The following is a 9,427-nucleotide window of genomic DNA, read 5'->3' on the forward strand; positions in this document are numbered from 1 at the left end:
TGTCAGGTCACCTTGGGCAAGTCACTTCAGTCACCTAAACAGTAACTTTTTCCCCTATGATATTGGACACCCCCTCCCCGGACTACTGACGTGATTAACGGAAATAATGCGTAAGTGGTGGGCCCAAGATCAATAGTCACTCCCCACGTGTTACTTTTATAGAACTTTAAATTTTCGTATTGACTCAACCTCTTTGAGATTTGTTATAAGAAAGATAAAGTCCCAGAGGGCCTGGGTGGCTCAGGTGGGTAAGCGTCTGACGCTTACTTGTGGCTCAGGTCATGATCTCACAACCCGTGAGTTCGAGCTCTGAGCCAGGCTCCATCCTGACAGCGCGGAGCCTGCTTGGGATTCTCTGTCTCCCTCTTTCTCTGCCCCTCCCCCCCCGCCCCTCCTCCATGCGCTCTCTCTCTGTCTCTCTCAAAATAAATAAATAAGTAAATAAATACACATTAAAAAAAGAAGAAAGATAAGGTAAGGTCCCTCTCATCACTCGGAAAGTCAGCCACCTCATTCTGTCTGGCTTATTCTGTGGTCTCCTCTTTTCAAGAGCAATTCACCTCAGTGTCTGCTTTCAATGGCGGGAAGACTACCTGGAAGAAAGAAATCAAGAAAAGGCACAAACACATCAGATAATACTTTAAAATATCACCCACCTGCTTACACGGGGCTGTGTCTGGCACATGAAAAGCATTCAATACATTTAAGCAATTACTTTCTTGGTTCTAAAAACTGAAATTGGTCCACCAAAGTTTAAGGGTTTCTGCACACAGAGATTTCCCTTAGGAAAAATTAGGTGAAGCACTAACGATGAAATTCAGCAATGTAGGTGAGCCAATTTGGATTTTCAAGTTGTGAAATCAATTTGAAAAAATATTAACTACAGGTTTCTCCCAGGATGACATGGTTGGGAATCACACGTTTCCATAACCACTTTCCTTTCTTATCACAGCCTTTTTTCTAATAATGGACTTCATATATTTTCATCTTTTATAGTTCACTTTTTTTTTTCATTTTTAACCAAACAGTTTTAAGAAGCCCTGAATTCAGAGTCAGATATTCTAATTCCATCACTAATCATTATAGGAGCAAATTATTTAAACTCCCACGGCCTCAATATTTTTATCTTTGGGGCTACTACTATTTATCCAATATATTTCAGAAAAGTGTAGATAGATAGATATAGATAGATAGATACAATGTATATAAGATACATTATGTAGAATTTGAAAAGATGTAAATTGTTTCAAAATGGCAAAATAATTTATTGTTTGAACTTAAAAGTACCAAGTAGATGGGAAAGTCTCCTCCTGTCCATTTGTTTCCTTGGACTAATTGTTCTAATCTCTTCTCTTTTTTCTTTACATGCTCTAAGTTGTCTCTTTCATAGAAGTAGAGATAAGATTCCAGGTGAACCTATTGTTCTCTTTTGTATTATCTTAGTCTTAAATACTTGAAAATTCTTCTTTCATGGGGTCTTTAGGACTTCATTCGCTCAGCAAGTATTTATCAAGTACTTCTTATGTGTCAGACATTGGCTTATCTGCTTGGGAAACTATTATGATCTAAAACACAGTCCAGGGGCACCTGAGTGGCTCAGGTGGTTAAGCATCCGACTTTGGCTCAGGTCATCATCTCACAATCTGTAAGTTCAAACCCCGCGTCAGGCTCTGCGCTGACAGCTCGGAGCCTGGAACCTGCTTCGGATTCTGTGTCTCCCTCTCTCTCTGCCCCTCCCCTGCTCACGCTCTCTGTCTCTCTCTCAAAAAGAAATGAACATTTTAAAAAGCTAATAAATAAATAAATAAACTTAAAAAAAAAAAAGAAAGAAAAGGAAAACAGGGTTTTTCCTAAGTGCAGTGGAGATCACCCAAGGACTCTCAGCTGGGAGCAAACAAGGAGTGACTGCTTCGATCTATTTAAGGTTTTCCTAAGCTGACTTTGCCATACGGAAAATGATCGGCAGGACCCAGAGAGGGGCAAGGCGGCCCAGTGACAGGGCACTACGGTCCCCTGGAGACGAGGCGCACGGGCTGGAACTGGGGCGTCGGGGAAGGGCATGGAAATAGATCCTGGCGAGGAATCGTAGGACGAGGTGCCCGGAATCAGCCGACTTTCTGGCCCGAGCAACTGAGCGGTTTGAACTTCCATTTCCCGTGAAAAGAAACCCAGGAGGAGGACCGGGCAGGGGCCGGGGAACTCGAACTCCCTGCTTTTGCGAAAGTTGCCTCCGACGTAACTTGTGAGATGTGCCCGGAGACGCGTCGAGGAGCCAGTTGGATGTGTGCATCTGGAACACAGATACTCCATGTTACAAACCGGATGCTGCTGTCTACACAGGGCTCATGTAGAGCAGGGGGGTGGGGGGCCTCACCCTTTGCACACCCAGCGTGGACATTTCCCAGTAAACTTTTTAGGATTTCCCCTTTACTATCCAGAAAGGAAATTCATAGGTCAGATGACCAGCCTAGACACATAATTTTGACAAGGATTCGTCTGATGCAGTGACCATATGATGAGAAACAAAAGGAAAACGTTCGGGCCCTAAAGTTGACCGGATCAGGTCTTCTCGAGTGGAAATAGGTTCACTCGGTATCCTGTTAAGCGCAGATTCTGAGTTCAGCAGGGCTGGGGACCTGTGTTCTGCATTTCCTTTTTTTTATTCGTGTTTATTTATTTATTTGTGAGAGCGGGGGAGGGGCAGAGAGAGAGGGAGACACAGACTCCAAGCAGGCTCCAGGCTCCGAGCTGTCAGCACAGAGCCCAGCGTGGGGCTCGAACCCACGAACTGCGAGATCATGACCTGAGCCAAGTCGCTCAGCCGACTGAACCACCCGGGCCCCCCAGTGTTCTGCATTTCTAGCAAACTCCCAGGTAAGTCAGGGCTGCTGTTCTGCGGGCCATCCTCAGGGACGAGGTCCTCAAAGGGTGATGAGATAGTCCACTGCATGCTCCTAAGTGCAGACTCCCTGTGAACATGGCAGTAACAAGTGCAAGGTCAGTTCGGGGCTGTGGAATGGGCGTCTCAAATACCCCAGTGGCAACGCCAGAGGTGACTTAATTTTTTTTTAAACGGCAAATAACTCCCGTGAAAATTCCAAAGAAAACAAGCCAGTTCCTCTTTGTTTGCAAGCCAGCTTTATTTCTGGACAACGCAGTGTCTCTGAAACTCTGCACAAAAGACTTTGTGTTTATACGTGAAATGGAATTGGGTTCTAGGCTCAAAGAATTACAAAACGTTTGCCACTATGTCAGTGGTTCTGAACCGCTGTGTTAGATAATGTTGCTCTCTGCCTCGGGGACATTTGGCAACGTCCGGGGATATTTTGGGCTGTCACAGCTCAAAGGTGAGGGGACTGCTCCTGGAATCTGGTGGGTAACGGTCAGAGATAATGCAAAAAACCCTACAAAACAAGGGACAGTCTTCCACGACAAAGAATTATCCAGCCCAGAGGCACCTGGGTGGCTCAGTCAGTTGAGCGTTTGACTTCAACTCGGGTCATGATCTCATGGTTCTTGAGTTCGAGCCCAGCATCGGGTTCTGCACTGACAGCTCAGAGCCTGGAACCCGCTTTGGATTCTGTGTCCCCCTCTTTCTCTGCTCCTCCCCCGCTTGTGCTCTCTCTCTTTCTGTCTCTCTCTCTCTAAAATAAATATTTCAAGTACATAAATAAATATTGAAAAGAAAGGATTTTCTAGCCCAAAATATCAACAGTGCAAGGTTGAGAAACCTCACTCTACAGAGAGATTTTCAAAAATGGTGCAGGATGAGGGAGTCCATCACCTTGACAGAAGCTGTCCCACACATTGCAAGATGTCTAGCATTCCCAGCCCTAACCATGAAACGCTGGTGCTGTGCCCAGCGCTGTTGCAACCACGAGAGTCACCCCAGGGACAACAGTGCCGCTCGGAGAAGAACGGGACAAACTGGAGAAAGAGAGAGGCAGGCCTGAGCGAGGGCGTGGAAAGGAAGGCCAACCAAAATGATTTGCCAGAGGGATTAAAAATCGTAGCATGGCCAAATTAAAGTAGATATAATTCTACCCATCTGTTGGTGGCTGTGTAATTAATACAAAAATAATTACATCTCTTCGCCTGGCTCTCCCTCACAAACTCTCCTTAATGAACACTGCCGATGACTTTTTAGATATGTAATTAAAAATTTTATTTATTTCTGTTTTATTTTTATAGTAGTAGCTTCACGTATTGGGGGGGGGAACCCCGCAGCCGCAAAGCGTGCCCTCAACAACCAGCGGAAACGCAAGCGAAATTATTCTACACACCTCATTCTGAACAGTGAGAAGTAAAACCAGTAGCTCTCATTCCCTGCATTTTCCAGCGTTGATTTTCTGGCCGGGTCTCGTCTTTAGACCTACAGAAAACTAAAGTGCTTCTCCTTCTTCTAAGATAAGAAATCGTAAGAAAAGATACATCGTCCCAAAGTGGCCCGAGATTCAGTTCTCTTCTTTACCATTCTCTTTTAGGACAGGAACACTGACCTTCCAGAAGAATCTATCACTTCAGTCCATCGTGGTGGAATGGAAGGAGATCTGTCGGGTAGAAATAACATCAGTGTCAGGTTTAAATAGAAGACGCTCGTATCTAGAATTCAACTCAGTAACTGACTGTACAGATAAACTCTTGGAGAAATGCCTCTGAATTATTAATAATGTTAGTGTTTAACACTTTACGACATTACCACATCACCCCAGACCGTATGGTTTAAGAGCCCAGACAACCCTGAACCTGAGTATCTTTTCTCCCACCTACCAGCCAGGTGACCGCAGGCCGAACGGTTTCACCTCTCTAAATTTCCATCTCACAGGCTGTTAAGTGTAGACACGTATTCCCTCCCACATTGCAGCATCATGACGCTGACGTGTGGGGAGGCATGGGCTTAGCGTGGGTAGCATAGAAGGAACGCAGGGAATGTCAAGTTATCACTACAACAGGCTCCTTTCATGCTGAGGCCCCCAAAGAGCCAAGGGACCTGAGCAAAGAACCACAGAAAGTCAATAATGAGGTCAGGACTGAGATCCTAGGAGCTGAGCGACTTCTTTGCTTTTACACAAGCTATGATGAAGCTATTTTCCAGGAAAATAACACTCGAGCCTGTGAGAGTTTTGTGGGGAAGAAAAGAGTCATCAAACAAATCTGGGTGGCACTGGGTTAACTAAAGACACAGTGTGTTTCGTTGGGTTGGTTTTTGGTGGCAGGACTTCTCAGAACCTTTAATGTGCTAATGTGTATTATGAATTTCCAAGAAGGGGGTCTATAATATAATATAAGAACTTTTTCCTTCTCCTTGCTCCCCTTCCCAGAGCAAACTCTGCCCTAAGAGAAACCCAGCCAGAGAAGTCGGGGTGTTGATCAAATCTCGAGCAGGTTCGAGGAAGTGCCAAGTGAAACAAGGCTCTCTAAAACCAGTGTCACGTTTATGTCATGTCAGGGAGGAGACGGGGGCCTCGAATAGAGTGCGTGTGAACCCTCCACCCGAGGCTTCATCCTGCCTCACAGTGGAAGGCACTTTCACCCCTTAAGATCGGCTGTCTCTTCCTCTTTCTTTGATCCATCATCACTCTCCTCCGACCGCGTGACCACCCTCTTTAAGTCTCCGGATCTGCCAGGGGGTTCCAACCACGTCAGAAGGAAGACTACTTGGTCTCTGAGATGCAAACAAAGTGTCAAAGGGAAAGGACTCCCTCCACTGACCGTGACCATTTGTAATCTAGATGGGGGCACGCGGCGGGGCGGGGGGGGGGGGGGGGGGGAGCGGTGAACTGACCATAGAAGCTTCCAAATGAAAAACCCAAAGTTAAAGCCATCCTCTGCTTTTTATTAGCTGCGTGACTTTGGACAAGTCACGAGCCTCCTTGAGACCTTTCTCTCTGGTTTTTAAAATGGGATGATTTCAAGTGTTAGTGGTAATATGGGTAAAGTATCCGGCATTTGGTAGGTATATAGTAACTATATATACTATAAGTATATATACCAAGGATCGCTTATAATGCCCGTTGTGGTTATTTTGTGGATAATTTCTTTACACACATCAAATGCCAACAATTTTCAACTTGTCTTTATTCTTCTACTAGAAACTTGGAGGTTTTCCTTTTCCAAAAAAATACTTGTATCTAAGTCCAAGGTGTTTTTCCTCACTGAAATGGGCAAAACCAGTAAATAATAAGATGTAGACAAGGAGTGCCATCCACATTGGGCTAATGGAAATTATATGCATTCTTACAGTAATCCAAATAGCGCATATCTGAAAAAAAAAAATTCTCCCAGTTAATCTCCTGTAGCAAAGCACACTTTTAAGTCACACTTCCCCAACCACAACAATGTTCCTATCTCTTGACTCGGGAACTTCACCTTTGGCAATTTAAACCTATGAATATATCCCAGCAGACTGCAAGGCTTTAAACACAAAGATGTTTATCACAGCGTTACCTACTATTGAATACCAACTGGAAGCAAATGCAACGCCCAACCTCATGAGAATGTTTTAGTAAATTCCGATAATATAGGTGGCAGAACTCGTGTAGCTGTTTACAACGAGGCCTCCAAGTTGTGGAGGCTGATGGAAATCAGAGAAGAACATTACATAGCGGGTACTTACGACTGTGAACACTTAACAAAAATGCATGGAGAAAGAAAACTATAAGGAAATACAGCCAAATGTGAACAGGAGCCTTGTCTGGATGGTGGGGCCATAGGTGAATTTTTTTTTTTCTTTTTCAGAATGCTTTATAGCGGGAAAGTCATACACTATAGGTTTCAATTTTGGAAAGACACGCTAAACATAAAATTCACCATCCTAACCATTTTCAGGCACGCAGTTCAGTGGCATTACGTACATTCACATTGTTGTGCACTCCTGTTCACCTCCAGAACTGGTTTCATCTTGCAAGGTTGAAACTCTACACATTAGACAATGATTGCCCAGCCCCCAGCCCCTGGCCACGACCAGTCCTGTTTTGTGTTTCTTTAAGTTGGACTATTCTAGGTACCTCCTGGAAGGGAAGTCATACAGTGTCTTACGACTGCCTTCTTTTCTCTTAACACAATGTCCTCGAGGTTCATCCATGTTGTCAGAACGCATCAGAATTTCCTTCCCTTTTAAGACCGAGTAATGTCCCATTGTACGTATATGGACCACATTTTGTTTATCATTCGTCCGTCAGTGGATATTTGGGTCGCTTCCTCCTTCTGGCTGTTGTGAATAATGCTGTTGTGAACATGAATGTATAAATATCTCTTCCATACATTATACGTTAGAGGTGTTTCCCCCTAAACTGCCACCACTGAGCTATTCCTCAGAAAATAATGTATCTTTTTCTGTTGTTCTGACTCCCATTACAGGACAAATGCCTTAGTTTCAACTTTCCAGCCTGGATCGCCTCACACTGAATCCGTCTACCACCTGCTTCTGACATTGAACTCCTCCTGACACCCTGCTCTGAGAAGACCGCCCAAAAAAAAAAAAAAAAAAAAATATATATATATATATATATATATATATATATATATATCACCCCAGCCATCCCTCTTCATTCTTACTAACAATTTGGTAATGAAGTATTGATTTCCACTTCTCTGCTTATGGACGATATTAGATTTTCATTGATAAACTGCAATCAGGCAGTCTCCTCTCCACGGTCCCCTTTCCACTGTCATGAGAAAACCAAGTGCCACTGAAGAAAAATAATGACTGAGAACACTGATGTGCTTATTTCGTCGGTCTGAAACACTTGGCAGGAAAGGGCGGGGAGGGGGAGGGGGGTAGCAGTCTTCATAGTTCAACGTCCAAGCGAGCTGCACGAGATGCAGACCCTTGGACGCTTACTTTTCACCGTAATGTCCATTTCCTATTTATAACCCCTCTGGGAACGTTTGTCTAAAGGAAATGTTTCTGTTCAGAGCAACAATTACGGTTGCACCTGGATTGCCCAGTCCTGCCCCTGCACCGGGGAGCCATGAATCACCGCCAAGTGGAAGAATTATTAAGTTAGACCAGACTTGGAGCCAAGAAAACCTCCGAACAATGTTCATCTTCTGTGAAAGTTGTTCCAACAGTGGGGCTTAACCGTGTTGCTGCCAAAGACTCTTTCCCAAGCAGAGGCGGGCACCCTTTTCTCATCGTGTCTTCGTCGGTTACAAACACACGGTTTTAAGTGCGCGCACGAGACCTGCAAGCTGGCAGCGCTGGGGAAGTTGGTGAAATGCAGGATCTGGACGAAAGCAAGAAGGTGAGATGGCTGCAGGGTGGAAAGTGCAGCAGCTTGTCCTTCCTGGTGATCTCTTTCCGCAGAACCTGTTGTTTATGGACTTGGAAACACAGCTGAGCCCGAACGGCAACAGAAAGCATGAAATAAGGTGTCCATTTTAAATGTGTTCCTGCAACTTTTTTCATTAAAACTTTGAGGGCCCAATTTTAATTTGCGGAATATTCCCGTTAATAATGAGATCTAATTAAGACATCCATTAAAAGCCCGTTAAAGTTAATTTAACGTAAAAATTCCAATAGAGCTGTATTAGATTTTCTCCATTAAATTAACGTTATGGATTTTTAACGGATGTCTTAATTATACATTATTATTAACGGGAATACTGTATTACACAGATTAAAATCAGGTCCTAAGTCAACTTGGAAAAGCTAAGAGCATGTTTTAATATTAAAAGTCTTGCATACCTAGTGCACAGTTTGGAAATTCAGGGGTAGATGTGTTTACTCTAGTTGAGCATTTTCTATACAACTGAAAGCAATCTATAAATAGAAAAATCTATCACTGCATTTAAACAATGAATCTCCTTATTCTCAAAGGACAAATGAAGTCTGGATTGTGTTATAAACTGCTACTCAGCTATAGGCGAAATATTTAAGCTATTCTAGGTACAACACTAGGAACTAGATGATTCTGAAACAAACAAACAAAAACCAATTTCCTTCTTGTTGTTGTTGCTTTAATTACCAAGGTTATCACCCACAAAAAAAAAAGCTCAACACCAACAAAACGAAACCAAATGTCTTCTTCACCATTTCTCCTGGAAGCCGCCTGTTGAAATTGCTTTGGAAATTTTGACATGATCCCTAAATTCAACATTGGGATTTAAAAAAAAAAAAAAAAGCTTCTTATTTACCTCCTAGGGAAAGTGTTGCCCTTATGCCACATATAATAGCAAATTGCTTATTTTATGGCATGCATAACCTAGATGGGAAAAAATATGGCGCTTCGGGGAAGGAGGGAAAAAGTAAATGAAGTTCCAGGAATGTCATTCTGAAGTAATGAGGCATGGACAGAAAATATACCCCTCACATCATCGGATTGAGATGGCAGTCGAAATAGCTTCATTGGAGTGTCAGTACTCATCCATCAATCAATCACCCACAAGAAAAAATAGCAAACGGGGCGGCTTTTATGGGATTTAC

At 43.5% G+C, this 9,427-nt stretch overlaps 1 protein-coding gene across 2 annotated transcripts in view; it reads left to right on the forward strand.

Annotated features, from left to right (window-relative positions):
• TSHZ2 (teashirt zinc finger homeobox 2) overlaps window positions 1–9,151 on the forward strand; it is a 456,301-nt gene extending 447,150 nt beyond the window's left edge. For both annotated transcript variants that reach the window (XM_040460026.1, XM_040460030.1), the window contains exon 3: window positions 7,360–9,151. Coding sequence is in view for 1 of the 2 variants with exons in the window: in XM_040460030.1 (XP_040315964.1) it covers window positions 7,360–7,361 (2 nt within the window). In the remaining variant the exon portion in view is untranslated. The remainder of the gene's footprint in view (window positions 1–7,359) is intronic.
• The last annotated feature ends 276 nt before the right edge of the window (window positions 9,152–9,427 follow it).

This window comes from Herpailurus yagouaroundi, unplaced genomic scaffold (genome assembly GCF_014898765.1).
Source record: "Herpailurus yagouaroundi ecotype Mexico unplaced genomic scaffold, PumYag 246, whole genome shotgun sequence".
In the NCBI taxonomy this organism is placed as follows: domain Eukaryota; kingdom Metazoa; phylum Chordata; class Mammalia; order Carnivora; family Felidae; genus Herpailurus; species Herpailurus yagouaroundi.